The sequence below is a fragment of the Pestalotiopsis fici genome, assembly GCF_000516985.1.
Source record: "Pestalotiopsis fici W106-1 unplaced genomic scaffold PFICI_Scf_10, whole genome shotgun sequence".
In the NCBI taxonomy this organism is placed as follows: domain Eukaryota; kingdom Fungi; phylum Ascomycota; class Sordariomycetes; order Amphisphaeriales; family Sporocadaceae; genus Pestalotiopsis; species Pestalotiopsis fici.
The window spans coordinates 1,004,009-1,020,656 of NW_006917100.1; the positions used below are offsets into that span (position 1 = coordinate 1,004,009).

Consider the following 16,648-nt stretch of genomic DNA (forward strand, 5'->3'; position numbering starts at 1 on the left):
CACGATACGAGAGCGTGGCACACATACACACACACACACACACACACACACACACCCCTCTCTCTCTAATTTGACACTGCGCTGCAATCATTGGTAAAGTTGGGCGCTTGATGAAACAGATCGTCCAGCTATGGGTCTTGAGCTCTCTTGTACCTGGGAAATTGAAAGAAGATGCAATAAACAACCCACGTCCTCAATGAGAGTTGAAAGTCAGGGTCGTATTTTGTGATGATACCTTGTTGTGTTGGCTGGGGAAAAGACTGTACCGGGGTCTTTGTTGCATGGCATGGCATGGCTAGGGAAGGGTGTGCCAAGATTCGAGTCGACTGGAAGTAAATGTTTTTTCTTTTATTATTATTATTTTATTTTTATTTTCTCACCCATGACAATAGCGACTCCATCCATACCTACCCATCTACACTACACAATGCAAGGACTCGGCTGTCAAGGATTGCGATAGGGCAACGTGATCTCTAACCCGCAATAGGGAAGAAGCTGCAGATCGGATGGCTCGTCTAGGTACCTAGGTCGACATGATTTTCCTAATTTAGGTGACCTAATATTATAAAAACGTACATTCGTAGCACAGTACATAGCGCAATAGCACCCGTCCGCCATGAAACTCCTTCTTGGCCTTTTCCCCACCACAGCCTTATGGGGGGATGTGCCGCGGGAACTGCCCAGACGTCAATCATTTAGTTAGCACGTACGCTAAAGAGACACATGGTCAGGGGGGTCCCGTCCCCTAATGACCCTGAACCCCCCTTCAGCTTGCCAGGCCCTTGCGCTTAGCTGTGCAGGCATCTAACCTAACCTAATCTCTTGCTTTCCCAGGTACGAATGGAAAAGATCCAAGACCTCAATGAGGAACCTTTTTTTTTTTCTCTCCCCCCCTTCCATCAAACCTACCTAGGCAGGCTGGGTTCTCTCCACTTGCGGCTTGTCTACTCCGCACAGTGGAAAAAGGAAGCCAAGTCCGATAAAGACAAGATCCTTCCGATCTCATCCTGCGCTTCTACTATGCACCGCGCGTGCGAGCTCCAACCGCCGAGCGACCGATCTGCTCCCTCTGCTTTTTGTCCACCGTCTGAATCTCGCAGCAGCTTCGGGGCAATGTGGGTAATGTAAGAATGTAGGGCACTTGATAGGAGGGATTGTTGGTCTGCCAAGGCTTCCTGGTGTTGCGTCCCCCAATTCAAAGGCCAGTCCCACCTGATTGATGATGCTGCTGCGGGATTGGACTTGAAGCAAAATGGCCTACACGGTAGCTGAGAGCAGAGCTCGGAGAGAGAGAGAGAGAGAAGGCTTTTGAAATGATTATGGCCCCCACGACCGTATCCGCTTCTTGCTGGAATACCACACCCGTTCCCCCTCTCTCTCCAACCAGAGCAGCATCGACTCTTGCAAGTATGTACCCAATATCCAATTTTAAATCACTGCACACGACACATGTCAGTAATTGTGGAGAGGGGTGATCTCATGGTCACATCTTGTAGGTGAAAATAAACCCCAAGCTTAAGGTGGCCGGCCCCTATATCACAGGCATACTATAGGTGTCTTGGTTTACTGACGTGAGGTGCCTTCATTCAGCTTGACAGGTAAGGAACTGACAGACACGCAATCAATCAGGCACTTGGTTGTTTTTGGCACTAGAACGCAAGTGTCTCTCTTTATTATTCTCTGTTCCCTTTTTTATTTCTTTTGTGGCTTTCTTTAGCGCAACACCCACCTCCGATGTACGTAGGTATATTCCCGTCTCTGCCGTGTCCGTTCTGCGTGTCCACCGACCCCAGAAGTGCTGAAAATCTGAAACGAGTGACTGCCATCATGTTGATCGATACCACCTTGGCTCATACTGCTACTATTAGCGTCGGTCTACGCAATATGAACCAAGACGCACCTATCGCAACATGGCTCGTGCATTGTCTCTCCATGTTCCTATTATAGCTTTTTTTTTTTTTTTTCCCAAGAGCACTAATTATTTTCAACGCCCCGAGCCATAGTACATACTTCTTGTGGTATCTTGTAGCCTTTGGCCCAGCCAGGACCATGCAACCACCGACCGCCGTGCTTTGCTGACAGATGAGCAAGCCAACGGGCGATGGGACGCCTCGACACCTCCAAAACCATCATGCTTAAAAAGAGCATGTCCCTTCCTTGGATGGTCCTGGAAGCGTGAAATATTGTCTCTTTTTTTTATACTTATATTCCCATACGAGGCGTACTCTCTGCGGCGCGGCACGGCATTCATAATCCTTCGCCAATCCTCTGTATATGAATACAGGGCCAGTCGCTCTTTTATCTCTGATTATCTCCAGAGCATTACCATACGTCCTCGACTTCCATCCCCTGCAGTTGATCCGTCGTCACGCACACCTTATTCGGCCATATTGTTACCTCATTGACACACAATACATACATCGACAAGTGAAACCATATCTCGATTCTCGCTCCGTCTTGAATATCTCCAACATGCCCGGCATGGCCAAGTCGCTTGACGTTTGTCAGAGCACATGCTCCAGATCCTGCAAGAAGTAAGTAACCTTATTTCTTTTCCTGCTTGTACCACTTGTTCTAACATGGTTCTCCATAGACACAGGCCAAAAACCAGTTCCACAGAGCAAGGCTTGCTGCATCGAACAAGACTCGAACTCCTCAACAACCCCAACAGTAGCAGCGCTGCAACCGAACGATTATGGAGCACAACCCAGTACACGACAGGCTACCATGAGAACCGCATGCAGAATACCATTGACGGCTTCGACCAGAACTTTGCATCACGAGGATCCTGACCATTTACAAAACCTTTTGCCTTTGCATCCATCACACCAAATCAAATTACATCATATCACCATTTGTATCAATATTATGTCGGAGAGGGAAAAGTTTTGGGGCTGGATACGGCGTTTTAAGGGTTTCAAACCACACTGCTGTTTATAGAATGACTGGAATGAGGAACAACACGATACCGCCACCTTTTGTTTGGCACGGAAAATGTATTAGTATCAACCTGCCTATGTCGGCATCGAATTGCATGATGCAAATACAGAAACGCTGTAGATAATGATAATACCAATTGAGCCAGTGTGTCGCTTCCACTTTTGCAATCTTTCCCCACGTATAACAAACCCTCTATCGAATCATCGACTCGCGATTACATCAAGTTGGTGGTTTCCAACAAGCTTTTCCGTATTGGAGGAGGCCCAGGACAGTCAGCAGGGCCTCGTGGGAGGAAAAGGGCCGCCCCCTTGGTGCCATTGATGCATCTCAAAACGGATTAGGTACCTACCTACATACCTGCCTTTTGCTGCAAAAGGTACTGAGCGGCGCGGTACACACCCACAGCGTCTTTTATTCCAATACATTCCCGTCTAACCCACTCTTGTAAGAATCTTACACGCTCGCTGTTACCCAGGTCTGTATTACCTACACGGCTGTTCGTCCCTTTTCTCCCTTGGCACCCCCACTTATGATTAAAACCTTTCTCTTTCTCGGGGGGAGCGACTTGAATCACTTTGGGGGTCCATGTCCTTTTTGCAGTCAGGGCCAATGCTCCCGGCAGAAAGAACAGTTGCGCGCTCAATGTGAGAATTGTGAGGACTACTGCTTGTTTTTCTTCTCTCTATGGAAAATAAATAACATTTTGATACAAGTATGGTGCAATATCTAGAGATTCCATGCCTGTGCTCTCTATGATGGTGTTCTTAACCCCCCACATACATCGAGGAATGCCGCGGCGGCAATTCATCATGTATCGTGATGGCATTTCCGCCCGATGCAGATATGTACATAGTAATGAGTGCGTCCCCTCGCTGCCTGGTCGATCGAGGCACCGACAAGTCTATTATAACCAGGTATCTAAATACTACCAACCTTGATCCATGCGCCTACCACGTGCGACCTCTATTCTTCCCCATTTTTGACTTTTTTGAATGGCATGGTTCTTTGCGACATCGACCAATCGAATGGCTCAATGGACCCTTCTTGCAAAAAAGGAGGGTCGTCTTGAGGCCGGGGCCACCCCCTTGTCAGCCCAGGCCGGCTCTACTATATGTTCTAGCGCGTCGAGCCCAGATAAAATATGATCGAGTCGTTCAAGGACGTTTATTTTTCCAACGCTCGACGGAGGATTCAATAGATCTGCGCTTTCTGCTTGTTTTTGCTGGGGTGGCGTACGTAGGGCTTATAAGGGACAATTCTTGCATGCCACCCCCTTCCTCCCCTAAGCGTTCCCAGAAGGTGTAGATTCTCCGTCCTGATTGGTGATGAAGCTGCCTAGCAGCGCCCAATCATTTAGGCAAATACAGATTGCTTGAACCAAAGAAGCATCATGCGAGACTCTGGTCCCTGCAATGAGATGCGTCCCTGTCCGCCCAGGGCGTTTTGCCTTTGTCAGGGCAAGGCAAATAAGGATAAGAGAAGAAAGAGTACCTGCTGTACTCTGTACCTTTTTTTTTTTTTTCTACAACACGTGGCCGCCACGTGCAGGTGAGAAAATGCGAACCTGAAAAATCGACATCATTCTTCCACCGGTGCCCGTCATCCAGTCATTCAATGTTGACATTTGGCCCCACCTTGGATCCCTTGTGTGGAAGCTACATTGCCGCAAGCCACTCAGTGCTGTCCTACCGGCCGCTCAATCCTTTAGCACACGAGTTACGAAGCACATTTTCATCTGTCTCTGTTTCAAAGCCCCCAATCCCCCACAGCGACCTTGAGCCTTGGGGCAGAACAAGCAGGGCAACAAAAATAAAAAGCCACGCAAGCTTGCGCTGCATGGAATAGGTCTGCACATGGCTCCGAACCAGTGTGACATTGACTCTGTCTTCTTCTTTTTTCCCTCTTGCCCCGTAAACCAGAACCTTGCTAAAGATATGCATGCGATCCTCCTCAAAACCCAGTCACATCGGCATTCCTTGTTTATTTCGCCACTCTATTTCGTCGGTATATTCATTTAGAGTGCTGACAAGAAACGAATCTGCCGCCCCTCTTGCCCTCTGTCTCTCCTTCGCCACCCTCACCCCCCCTTGCGACGCCGCCTCGTGCCTTTTTGTGCCCACGAGGCTTCTTCATCGGCTGTCTCCCACCCAGCCCCGGGAAGGGAGAGGGGGCATTGACGAAACGTGCATGACAGACAGGCACCAACACGTGTTGATCGTTGTACAGAGTCCAATCTCCTGGCTTGAGGGGGGAAATGACATACCGCAAGCTTGTCGGTAGCGGTTCGGGAAACATTAGTACCCTATCGATCTGTAGGACTATCGCTCCTAGTGCTTTCGTCGTGAGCTGTCTCTAGCGAGCATGCAAGGCAGATTCTTTTGTCCTCTTGAAACTCGGGAGGGGCCCCTGGCAAATGAAATATATGATTCTTTTTCAAGCCTGCCTAATGTGAATGTCCTTGTACGCCTGAATGCCTTTCAAGTCATGTCTTGGCTCAGGTGATGAACTTGGGCGCTTCCCATGAACGAGCAATGATCTACAACATCGTGACTACCTGCCCCAGAAAGTAGAAAAACTTACTTTCTTTTGCAAGTATTTGCCGACATTTGCCGACCTTTTCAGTGAGATTCGATGAAATCACTCTTATGTGGCAGCCAAACCCAGCTTCCAGTGTTTCTGGTTTGACAATATGCCCGTTTGGCTCTCCGATGAAAATTTATCACGTTTATTGTACCAAGAGGATGCTTCTCTTGTTCACTGAGAGATCCAAGTACCCTGCACATGATTTATTATATGATGATATATGGTTATACATTGCACCTACCATGAATACCAGAAATTTGTTAGTAGTTTATTCTGCAGCCAGAGATGCCCGTGTGGTGTAGACTTCTTTCCACACATCACAATCATGAAAAAGGCAGCAAGAGACCCTGGACGCGCAAAGGTATCTTCTCTACAAGACAGTATGGATAGGCGCAAACATTGCATCCCACGATGGCGATTGTAGCTGCAATTCGCCCGACGATTGGCAATCATGCAACGGAAGGACGATGGACTTGGAAGGCAAAGATGCAAGTTCAACCAAGGCCCAAGTGATTGGGCGTTGCTCATAATAAATACTCATATATCACCCTTACATAGTACATTCAATATCGCAACAATGATTGGAGCGCTTGGTCATCAAAGGATCCTACAGGGAGCTCTCGGGTTGCTGCACATTTTCTGAACCAACCGACCGGGCCTAGGAGTGACTGGACGAATCCCTCTCTCTGTTCCTCTCTCTGTTCCTCTCTCTGTGTGTGTGCCACAGAGACCCGAGGATATCCAACCGGCTTAGTTCCGAAGAGGACGACACCCTGGCTCTACCTAGACCGACAGAACCTTGTTGCCTGCGCAAACTTGGCGGGCGTGGCCGAGGAGATGACTTGATGCAAAGCACTATCCCCGATCCTTCACCTAGGTCTGGCGCTGATGCAAAAGCGGTGAGTCGGATTAACGCATACCAGAGATCTGAAGCTTTCTCAATACTCTGGCGTTGTGTATTACCTTGACATTTTCCCAATCATCCGTGGGGATTCGACGGCCTGCAATGACTATACCGGTAAGCCTATGCCGGGGTCCCTGCGCAGATCCCTGTTGACATGACGAGATGACAATATCAAGAGATTATCTCAAAGGAACCAAGTCGTTGAATTTGAGTACTGCTATATTAGGATTTGGATATGGTTCCAGCACATTGTACTCCATCTTTACACTTAGATAAAGTGTACCAAAGTCGTCATCTTGGTGTAGGAAAGTAGTGCCAAGCGTTGTGAAAAATAGCTGATGAGGTATCCAGTGGAGTCGAGGTTCAGCGCCATGATCAGCATCTTTGCAGAGGGCTTTGATTCAGCCTTTCTACCAGGGGAAAAAGGGAACAGTTCATGCGATCGTCCCTCTTTCCGATGGCGGTGGTGTCATGGTGTCGCATCCCGGGACCGCTGTCGCAATTAATCGTTCAACGGTCTCGGCTCGTCTGTGGCGCGGATGCAATCAAACGGGTCCCGAAGCGAGCCTCCTACTCGGGAAGTTCGGTTAGTCGACATATGCAGCCGCTGAGAGTTATTTTCGCTGACGCGAGCATGGAGCCATCAGACTCAGCCTATTGACACATTTTCGTGTTCGATAACGAGAAGATTATCGCATCGAACGCCATTGCGGATGAGAGGACCGCAGTTCCACCGGTCAGTCGGTGTGGGAATCGTCAGATTCGAGGCGGCTTATCCAAATGTATATATATATTCAGAGAGGTCTTCTCGCCACGGAACTTGATGAGGATAACAACAGTTTTCCACTTCCCCAAGGTAGAACTAGACGCAAGAAAATAGTGTCTTCTCAGCTGTACTTTCAAGCTCCATTCATCGGCACGTCATGCAGTTCTCCATGTTCAAGACCCTGGCAGCGGCCTTGACGCTTGGCAGCACTGCCTTTGCCACCATCACCGGACCATTCTACATTACCATTGTGCCCGAAGATGGCTCAGCGTCTTATCCATCTACCATTGCGACGGTATCTCGAGGTGCCCAGATCTTGTCATCAGCATTGGAGTATGAGCAGCAATTCACATTCAACGAGTACGCTACGTTCCGTCAAAATGTCCAAGGTGCAACATTCAGCTAACCCAGATACCTCCCTCTTTAGAACCTCGGGTCGCCTCTACAAGGCCGACGAGCCAACCAACGGCAGCGGCGCATTAAACGTCGGCGCCCCCTTCCTCTTCAGCCAGACCTCGGGCGCTGCGCTGACGCAGGTCACCGTCGACGGCGAGACGTACTTGGTGCAGGCCGGTACCAGCGACATTTACCAATGGTGGAGCACGCCGACGACTACTGGTCTGGCCGTGCAGGTCAACTTTGAGGGCGTCGGTTCTGATGACGCCAATGCGGCTCTCCGAGTGGACGTCGAGTCAACTTGAGCCCACGGGATATGCAAATTATTATGAACCAAGACGGCTTGGGGATTGGGGTGCTACTACCAATCACGAATCATGAAAAGAAAAAGGTCACGATCATAGAAAAGCGATTGCACAATTTATTTAGTCGTACTGATATAGCTTTCTTATACATTAATGGATGCGTTGCTGATCTGCCGGGCAATTTTATAATGGGCCGACAAAGTTTGACCCGGGTGACTCCGGTGGGGATGTTTAAGCGCCTAGAAAAGTGGCTCTGATTGTTTGAGTACTCAGTATATTTATCATCTTCGCGTCAACTACGAGCGAGCTATGAGAACCGACATGACTTTGACATGGTGAATAGGTAGTTATATGAAGCAAGAAACGGTGGGATACGGCAAGGAAGGGAGAACAAACGCCCATTCCCTCCGGTGGGATGCGGATCTTAAAAAGGGGGAATCCTCAAGTATACAACAGATGAAATAAGCTTATCGTGCCAACCCCCCGGTTACGCCTGAAACACACCCCGAATAGCGGCTTCTTGGCACTATAAACAAGACAGCGAATCGCCCAACTTAATCCTAATTTACGGCAAATGCTACATTTTGGGATTTGGGCACCGCAGTAAGTTGGAGTATGCGGGTTGAACCATGAGGCTCTGCGAATGAATAAATGCTTTGTCGATATCTCCATTCGTTTGACTGACTTTTGCGGCTCTTCTCCAAGTTCTATCAGAAGTTTTCAACCTCATTTACATTCATTTATTCATTCATTTTACCTTCTTTTTTACTGGCTTTGGTCCAGCACATTCATTACCTGACTACATTATCTAACCAATCCTTTCGCTTCAAAATGCACTCCAATTCGCTTCTATGGTCCGCCGCTTTTGGCGCGGCCAGTGCTTACACTGTTACGACTTCTGATAGATTCATGCTCAAGAACATTGATCCTATTGTTTATCCCGGACAGTATGACAAGAGCCACATGCATTCATTCTTTGGCTCGGATGCAGTCACCATTAACACAACCACATCGGCTGAAGTGCAAGCCGGTTGCTCAAGCACTGCCAACCCCAACGACTACTCTGTTTATTGTAAGAGCAAATTGACTCTATACCCTTTTCTAGAAGCGGCTACTGATGATTCTGAGCAACAGGGGTCCCTACTTTGGTCTACACCAGTCCCAGCGACGGCGTGCAGTACCCTGTGCCCGTGAACCGCTTCAGCGCGTACTACGTCTCCATCAACGCCGCCGAGGTCGCCATTCCCCAAAACTACCGGGGCGTGGCCGGCAACGCCTCGGCCACGTCGCAGGACGAGGTCAACAGCCTGGCGGGCATCTCTTGGTTCTGCGAGGGCGACAGCGACCAGCCCGAAAAGGACGACGCGGCGTTCCCGCTCAAGACGTGCAGCACGCACCTGCAGACGCTGCTGCTGTTCCACGACTGCGTCAACGAGGACACGCTCGAGTCGGCCTACTCGGGCACGCAGAACTGGAACTCGACCTTTCGCCCCACTAACCGCTGCCCCGAGGGCATGAAGCGCATGCCGCAGCTTCGCTTCTCCATCCGCTACGACCTGCGCACGGCGCTCCCCGATGGCTGGGAGGGCCAGCCGCCCCTCGAGCTCGCCTGCGGCCCGGGCTACTGCTCCCACGGCGACTTTATCAACGGCTGGCTCCCCGAGGCTGCCGAGAACATGCTCCTGGCCAACAGCAAGACCGAGTTTGCCGGCGTCGACGGCCCCGACGGCGCGTACAATGCCGGCTCCGTGTGCGGTGCTGAGAATGCCACGGACGCGGATCCCGACAATGGCACGAGCGATTACGCCGAGAGCGTCGCTTTGATGTCGAAGCGAGCTGTCAGCAGCCGCAGACGTGCCGCGACTGCTTAAAAATACTGGTTTGAGACGGGGCAATGACTTTTTTACTTGTATTTTAAGCTGCTACAACGACACAATACATGATTAGTCGATTCTCTTCTGCAATCTATTTCTTGATTCACGGCTATGATGAGTTCATGTCCCTATAATGAGGAAATGACCGTAGTAACAAGCAAGTGTGCAAGTATATGATTTTAATGACTATAGCCATGTGCTGAATACTACCCCAACGGCTTGAGTTTCAGCATCAAGGCTACCTATAAAGCATGAACCCTGCAAATATGTTGGCCAGTACAAAGGACTCATGCACGTACATAGTATTTATACTACATTCCCCCGCACCGACGCGCGGCACCCACTAAAAGTGCTAAACGGCCACTAAATTCTCAACTCACACGCTATTACAGTTCCCCGACTCATAACATGGCAATACTCTCAAATTTGTGTTAACAATGGCAGGGCTGAATAGACTACTAGTCTATATTGATTGCAGGAATATTACAAAACTAAAGCGCATGGAATTAATATTCAAATTCCGAGACTTTTAGTCAGCATAAAATTTAAATTGCATGAAGTTGCAACAACTTTCACTTTACTCAGGAAAAATGTTACCAGAAAATTAAGTCATCCCTAACCCAAGTACTCGCGTTTCCCCCAGAGTGCCAAGGTCAAGGGGTCCACCACATTAATGAATTCTACCGGGAACTTCCCGATGATGGAATCATCTCACGGCGGGTATAGTGACATTATTATATCCACAAAAGCAAGTACATCGTTCGCTTTGTAGAATTCGAACAAGCCACCTTCCTCTCCAAGCCTTGTCTGGATAAACAGAATTCCGGAAGCTACCCAAAGGATCAAGTCTGTCAAAGCTTGATAGCTCGATATAGAATGTGACTGATCACCTACAATGAGATTCCATCATTAGACAGAGGTAAAATATGTTCCGTAAACATATATATATATATATATAGAGAGCTCGCATTTCCAGGCGGAGCACTTGGCAATGCGGTGAACTGCCTCGTTCTCAAACACCATCTGAGCCACTGAGCAGGCAATCCTTTGCCAAGATTTTCATTTCAATCGACGATATACCATCATGGCTGGAACACTGGCTACCGGGGTTGCGACATTGATCTTCAGCCTTACCGGCGTCAACTTTGAAAACAGCATCGTCCGTCCGAATGGAAATCTACTTCTGACCACCATCAACAACGGCAGCCTGTACGAAATTGACCCGTCCTCTGCAAGTCCAGCAGCCCACCTAACTGCCACCTTTGGCGGCGCCAACGTACTCGGGATCAGCTCAATCGGCAGCGACAAGTATGCAATCGCAGGTGGTTTCAGCAGCGGTGGTGGCGGTGGCGGCGGCCCTGGCGGTTATTCCAACGGAACCATCTTCACGATAGATCTAAGCACCAACAGCACGCTGCCGCTCCTCGGGAGTCCCGCCGCCACCATTCCCGACTCGCAGCTCCTCGACGGCCTGACGGCCCTGCCGGCGCAGCCGCACGTCCTCCTCGTGACCGACGCGCTACAGGGCCTCGTCTACCGCGTCGACACGGCCACGGGCGCCGCAGAGGTCGCAGCCCAAGACGACGCCTTTGCGGGGAGCCCCGGCGTCAACGGCATCAAGATCCTCGACGGCCACGCCTACTTTACCAATACGGCGACCAAGACGTACGGGCGCTTTGCCATTTCCGACGACGGCCTGCAGGCCGGCGCCGTGGAGATCATCGCCGAGGACGCGAGCTCCGACGACTTTGCCTTGGGGCCCGGCGGCATGGCCTACCTCGGCCGGCAGCAGTCGCCCGCGGCCGTGGTGCGGATACTGCCCGACGGCACCAAGGAGGATATTGCCACCTCGGCGGCCATGGGCCGACCTTGTTCCTTGGACTTGGCTCTGGATGGCAAGACTGGTTATGTGACGACTGCGAGTGGGCAGGTTTTTGAGTTTGATGTGCCAGAGATTTGATTATTTATACTCAATTGGCCAACTCTTCTCAATTCAAATAATTCATATATAATAACTATTCATCAAGGGCTCTTTAAAACCTTGTCATTCTCTGAGCTCTTCTGGATAATCACAGGCCACCCGCGGGGCGCCACGGTGAAGTACGCTTTATATGTCCAATCCTGACTAGGGTCCTTTTGGCGAATATCGTAGTCCCTCACCAGAGTCGCCGAGATCTTGGATATCTGGATACGGGCAATGTTCTGACCGGGGCACGAGGCATAACCAGCCCCAAACGGAATCCAGTACTTTTGCATCTTGGCGCCTTCAGCCGATAGCCAACGCTCTGGCCTAAACTCGCGCGCTGTCTGTCCCCAAATCTCCTTGGAGGCGTGAATCACGTGGTTGTTGACCGACAGAATCGTGCCCTTGGGAAATGTCTGATCCCCAATCGTGAGGCCCCCTTTGCCCACGACCCGTGGGAGGCCCATTGGCGTGGGAGAAAAGATGCGCAGGGCTTCCGTGATACACGCTTGTAGGTACGATAGCTTTTGTGCATCGTTGAACGATATAATGGGGTCGTTTGTCGCGAGACTGGCCGCTTGGAGTTCCTCCCGACAGCGCTGCCAGGCGTCTCGGTGGCGGATCATGTGATAGACAAACGACTGCAGGCCGGTGGCTACCGTGTCGCTGCCGGCGGCGATATTGTTCATGGCCGCCGAGTGCACGTCAAAGATGCTCATGCGGTCAGGGTTCTCCCTGAGCGCCTTGAGCCAGTGATTAATCAGGTCAAAGCGCGCGTCCGGGTTGGCCTCACGCTCCTTGGCGTATCGCATGGCCGAGTCGAAAATGTGGCCATAGGGCAGTATACCCAGCCAGGTCACGAGCGGGTTGCCAATGAGCATGGTGTGGACCCATCCGTAGAAGCCGATAATGGCGACATAGGCATTGTGAGCCAAGGAGTTTTCAATGGTATTGCCAATGTCGACGCCCTTTTCCAGGAAGCCAAATGATCTCGAAAAGACAAACTCGCCGACATTGTCATTTGTCGCAAAGGTGAAAAGTTGAGCGAGATCTACCTCCTTTTGCTCATCGGCAGCCTTGTCCAGCCATCCGCACAGCAGTTCAATGTTCTGGTTGATGGCTGCCTCAGACTGGAGCAAGTTTGAGATGCTGTATGTAGCCTGCCGACAGATTCCTGGACCGCTCGACCTTTTCCTTTGGGTCGGTGCTTGACATGGGATTTTTGTAGCGCCCGTCGGGAAAGGCGAAGATCGAGTACCAGCTCCCCTGATGCAGCTTGTCAGTACCTCAAGTTTGGTTTGACTTGGGATTCAGGTGCCGAACCTTGTGAAGCGGCGTGAGAAGTATCTTTCTTACAGCATCCGGGTGACTGACGCTGACTTCATTGTGAGAGATTCGAACAAAATGGCCTGTCCCAGGGTCAGTCGCGTTTCTTCAGAGCTGCCTATAAGCTTTCATACCGTGCTTGTCATGTAAAGCAATCAGTGCGGTATTTTGATTGCCCTCTAGAATTCTGCCAATGTGCCAGAGTCGCGAGAAAGACGCGAGAAACGGCCCAGGTATACGACTCAATGGGGAAAGATAACGACGATGTACAATCACCAATAGAACACTTGCGACAATAAGGACTGCCCAATCAGTCCAGCCGAGCTGGGCAATTGGAAGCAATCGTAACTTTTCCATGATGGCCTCTGCGCAGAATGCTGACGGGAGCTTATGTCTCAACACTATAGTGAACTTTATCAAGAACAAAGAGACTTGCGCCAAAGGTAAAGGCGAAAGTAATCTTTGGAAATTGGGGATATGGATACCTCCAGGTCCATGGCATATGCCGATTTCCCATGGCACCCACCGGCAGATATCTTTGTTTTCATTCGTTATCAATAGGTTTGTCAAGTGGAGTCAGGTTTCACGGCATGTCGACTTTGACTGCTTGGCTACCTGCGACATGGACATATGGTTGGTCAGAATGTGAAGACAAATGAGCTGCATATGCATCAATCTGCACCCTCCGTATATTCGCCTTGTGTATCTACATAGACAGGTATCTAGCTTTGTAATTCTGTGCAACATTTCCTTCTTGTTGTCACTGGTCAAAGTCTCGGGCCTTGGACAATTATATGCATTTGAGCTGTGTTTCTCCCCGATGATAGAATTAGACAAGGTAAAAATGTGAATGGCGAATAGGTAGTAGAAGACAATCTTGGCAGATCATGTAGTCCAGGCACTTATGGGGCACAGACAGCCCACCTTCGCGCCATGATGGTGACTGGCCACGGCAAAGTAATAAAACATTGATCTCCAGATATGACTTTCATGAATGGCTCCCTGACGGTCAAATTTCGGATCTCATGAGATACTTTCAAGCTGCCGACAAATTCAACACCACGTTAAGTAAACATGATTGGCTTTGGGCGTCTTCACAGTTGGGAATAACATTCTGGCCAGATTAAATGCTAATTCATTATATCTCTATCTGCTGGAAGATGAAATGCGTTGTGGGGTAACGGATATAACTAGGCCAAATACGGACTATATCCTGCCGGCGAGTGTCTTGTGCGAGACATGGCAAGGCAGCACTCTTGACCAACAACCATTGTTTCTAGCTAGGTACGTTTCACCACGGAGATACTATTGAATGCACTAAATTTGAAACCCTTTGATTTGTTCTGTTGTACATATAATACATTTTCAACATGGATTAATCCTTTCGATTGACAGTTGCAAAAGAATTGTCTCCTTTAATAACCACGCCACTGAGGTGCGCTCGAATATACGCCGTGACTTTTTGCCCCTAACTCATGGCCATCTCTTTCCTTGCCTGCTCATGAAACTGTTCCGTTGAAGAAGGTGATTGTTTAAAGTGGTGCGCGTGGCCCGGCGGTGTTGCTTGTTGTTGCATGGTGGAGTGGCCACAGTTGGCACACGTGGGTTGCATGTTTGAAGTATTGTGCTCGTTGCTAATCCCTCTAAAATCAGCATGTTGTGGAAGGTAAACGAAAATTGATGATATGATCCAATTACCTATTCACTTTCTTGGCAATAAAGTAGGCTCCTGCCCCGACAATGGCAAGTTTGAAAAGACCCATTCCGGGACGTCGGCCGAATCTGTAGTAATAGGCGTGGTGGGCGAATGGATGCTGAGCCCAGGGATGCTGAGCGTAGAAGTATGGTCTACGAGGAAAGGCAGATGATCGATGCATTTTGCGTGGGATGTCGAGTATCAGTAATGTTGAGAATGATTTAGATAAATCAAACAGAAACAAATTACAGGTCATATATTGCAAACTCTTGGGTTTATTATGAGTCTTTGTGCCTCCTCGGGCATTTGTAAACGCCGATGTGACTCGGACCCGGGCATCTTCAGTGGCCTCGGACTCGGTCGGACGCGGTTCTAATAGTGGACCTCTCAGCTTGGCGGTCCCGGGTCAAAGTCTAGCGTCGACTCATAGGTCAGCTGTGCGTGGTAAGATTGCAGCAGAGTCGGGTGAATCAATACGCACTTTACATGTTTCGAGAACAAGTATGCAGCCCTACCTCATCCAAGCAGAACTATGCAGGAGAGGAGAGTGCACCAGGCAGGGTGGGTCAGCCCGTACTATAAGAATGCCTGGCTGGTCGTGGTCTTCCAATGTCTAGAGGTCAAATATCATGGCTAATATGTATGCAGATAAGTACAAGCAATGGTCTTGATGAGAGAAGGATCAAATCACTTGCACAAATTGAAAATGCAGACAACCTGATTTTTTGGTCATTGGAATCATCAAAAGTCCATTAAGCTACGCCGACCCTATGCAGCATCATGACTATGATACACTTGACACACTCTGGTCAAGAAAGCATCGCAATATTTTTGAAGAGCAGAAAGGAAGCCGAAATCATCCAGTGATTTACAGCTTGTCAGCGGCACCCTTGGCCTTTCCAGCGGCTTGGTTGGCAGCGCCCTTTGCCTTGCCCTCGGCCTCGGCGGCCTTGCCCTTAGCTTCGCCGCGGATCTCCTCGGCAGTGCCCTTGACCTTGCCTGCTACATCGGAGTCGGTAACCTTTGATGCTACATTCGCTACAATTGGTTGTTAGTATAAAACACATGTAATTCATATTGGATTATCGAGTAGTGGCGGATGGGCTTACAGGCAGCGTTGATGCCATCAACGAGCTTGTCCGAGACCTTGCGGTCAACAGTCTTGGCAGCGTCCTTGACGGTCTCGGTTGCAGACTTTTGGTATCTTGTAGAAATGGAAAACTGTCGGGGAGTCTGGACAAATGCGACTCTGGAAGAAAGAGCCAGACGGCGGGTGACGGTCTCGGTGAGGAACGACATTTTGTGTAGGTTGATGGCGTGTATCAGTTGATCTCAAAGCAGAGAAAAGATTATAAGAGTTTGAAGGATGGATCGGTCTTGCAGAGTCGTGGAACAAATGTGAAATGGGATTAGAAGTCAATGGCAAAGAGGATTTGGAGGAAGCTTTCGTACATAAATGTATGGCTGTTTCCCTTGTTTGTTGTGGGGAAGCTTCGAATCACGATGATGTGGTAAAGAAGCTTGGTGATGTCATAAAAGACCCAAGCTCAAGCTCTCACTCTCCCAGCTCGAGCCCAGGCCGGCCCGTTGCTCTGGAAAGTCGCGGGGTAGTAGGTAAACTCTCGGTTTGTCCTGCAAACAGGGGGGGGATCCAGTCGCTACGGGTAGGGCGGCAGGTACCGCTTTAGCGACTTTTAGTGGGCGGAACCACCAATTTGCGTCACTGAAAGACAAACCTCCAGAAAAGCCTACAAGGGGTGGCCCTAGGTCTGGATCTCTCCCAGCGTGCAGCAAAAGCTCCGGAAGAGTTCAGCAGTGCGGCTCAAAGTGGATTAGGCTGGGGGAGATCAGCTCTGATGTCTTGCTTTTTGAACATGACGAGCTTCAAGGTTTTC

General features: G+C 49.7%; 6 protein-coding genes across 6 annotated transcripts; 4 read left to right on the forward strand and 2 right to left on the reverse strand.

The window, feature by feature from the left end:
- Nucleotides 1-2,472: 2,472 nt before the first annotated feature.
- Nucleotides 2,473-2,792, forward strand: PFICI_12550 (uncharacterized protein; the record flags this gene model as incomplete). Its single annotated transcript, XM_007841131.1, has 2 exons — nt 2,473-2,534; nt 2,594-2,792. The coding sequence occupies 2 exons, from the start codon at nt 2,473-2,475 to the stop codon at nt 2,790-2,792; spliced, it is 261 nt and encodes an 86-aa protein (XP_007839322.1).
- Nucleotides 2,793-7,350: 4,558 nt separating this feature from the next.
- On the forward strand, nt 7,351-7,894 carry PFICI_12551 (uncharacterized protein; the record flags this gene model as incomplete). The annotated part of the gene is made up of 2 exons (XM_007841132.1): nt 7,351-7,553; nt 7,621-7,894. The coding sequence occupies 2 exons, from the start codon at nt 7,351-7,353 to the stop codon at nt 7,892-7,894; spliced, it is 477 nt and encodes a 158-aa protein (XP_007839323.1).
- An 831-nt stretch (nt 7,895-8,725) lies between these two features.
- PFICI_12552 (uncharacterized protein) lies at nt 8,726-9,765 on the forward strand (the record flags this gene model as incomplete). Its single annotated transcript, XM_007841133.1, has 2 exons — nt 8,726-8,966; nt 9,029-9,765. 2 exons carry the CDS (start codon nt 8,726-8,728, stop codon nt 9,763-9,765), a joined length of 978 nt encoding a protein of 325 aa, XP_007839324.1.
- Nucleotides 9,766-10,852: 1,087 nt separating this feature from the next.
- On the forward strand, nt 10,853-11,728 carry PFICI_12553 (uncharacterized protein; the record flags this gene model as incomplete). The annotated part of the gene is made up of 1 exon (XM_007841134.1): nt 10,853-11,728. One exon carries the CDS (start codon nt 10,853-10,855, stop codon nt 11,726-11,728), a length of 876 nt encoding a protein of 291 aa, XP_007839325.1.
- A 62-nt stretch (nt 11,729-11,790) lies between these two features.
- PFICI_12554 (uncharacterized protein) lies at nt 11,791-13,116 on the reverse strand (the record flags this gene model as incomplete). The annotated part of the gene is made up of 2 exons (XM_007841135.1): nt 11,791-12,997; nt 13,088-13,116. 2 exons carry the CDS (start codon nt 13,114-13,116, stop codon nt 11,791-11,793), a joined length of 1,236 nt encoding a protein of 411 aa, XP_007839326.1.
- A 2,505-nt stretch (nt 13,117-15,621) lies between these two features.
- Nucleotides 15,622-16,052, reverse strand: PFICI_12555 (uncharacterized protein; the record flags this gene model as incomplete). Its single annotated transcript, XM_007841136.1, has 2 exons — nt 15,622-15,791; nt 15,863-16,052. The coding sequence occupies 2 exons, from the start codon at nt 16,050-16,052 to the stop codon at nt 15,622-15,624; spliced, it is 360 nt and encodes a 119-aa protein (XP_007839327.1).
- Nucleotides 16,053-16,648: the final 596 nt, after the last annotated feature.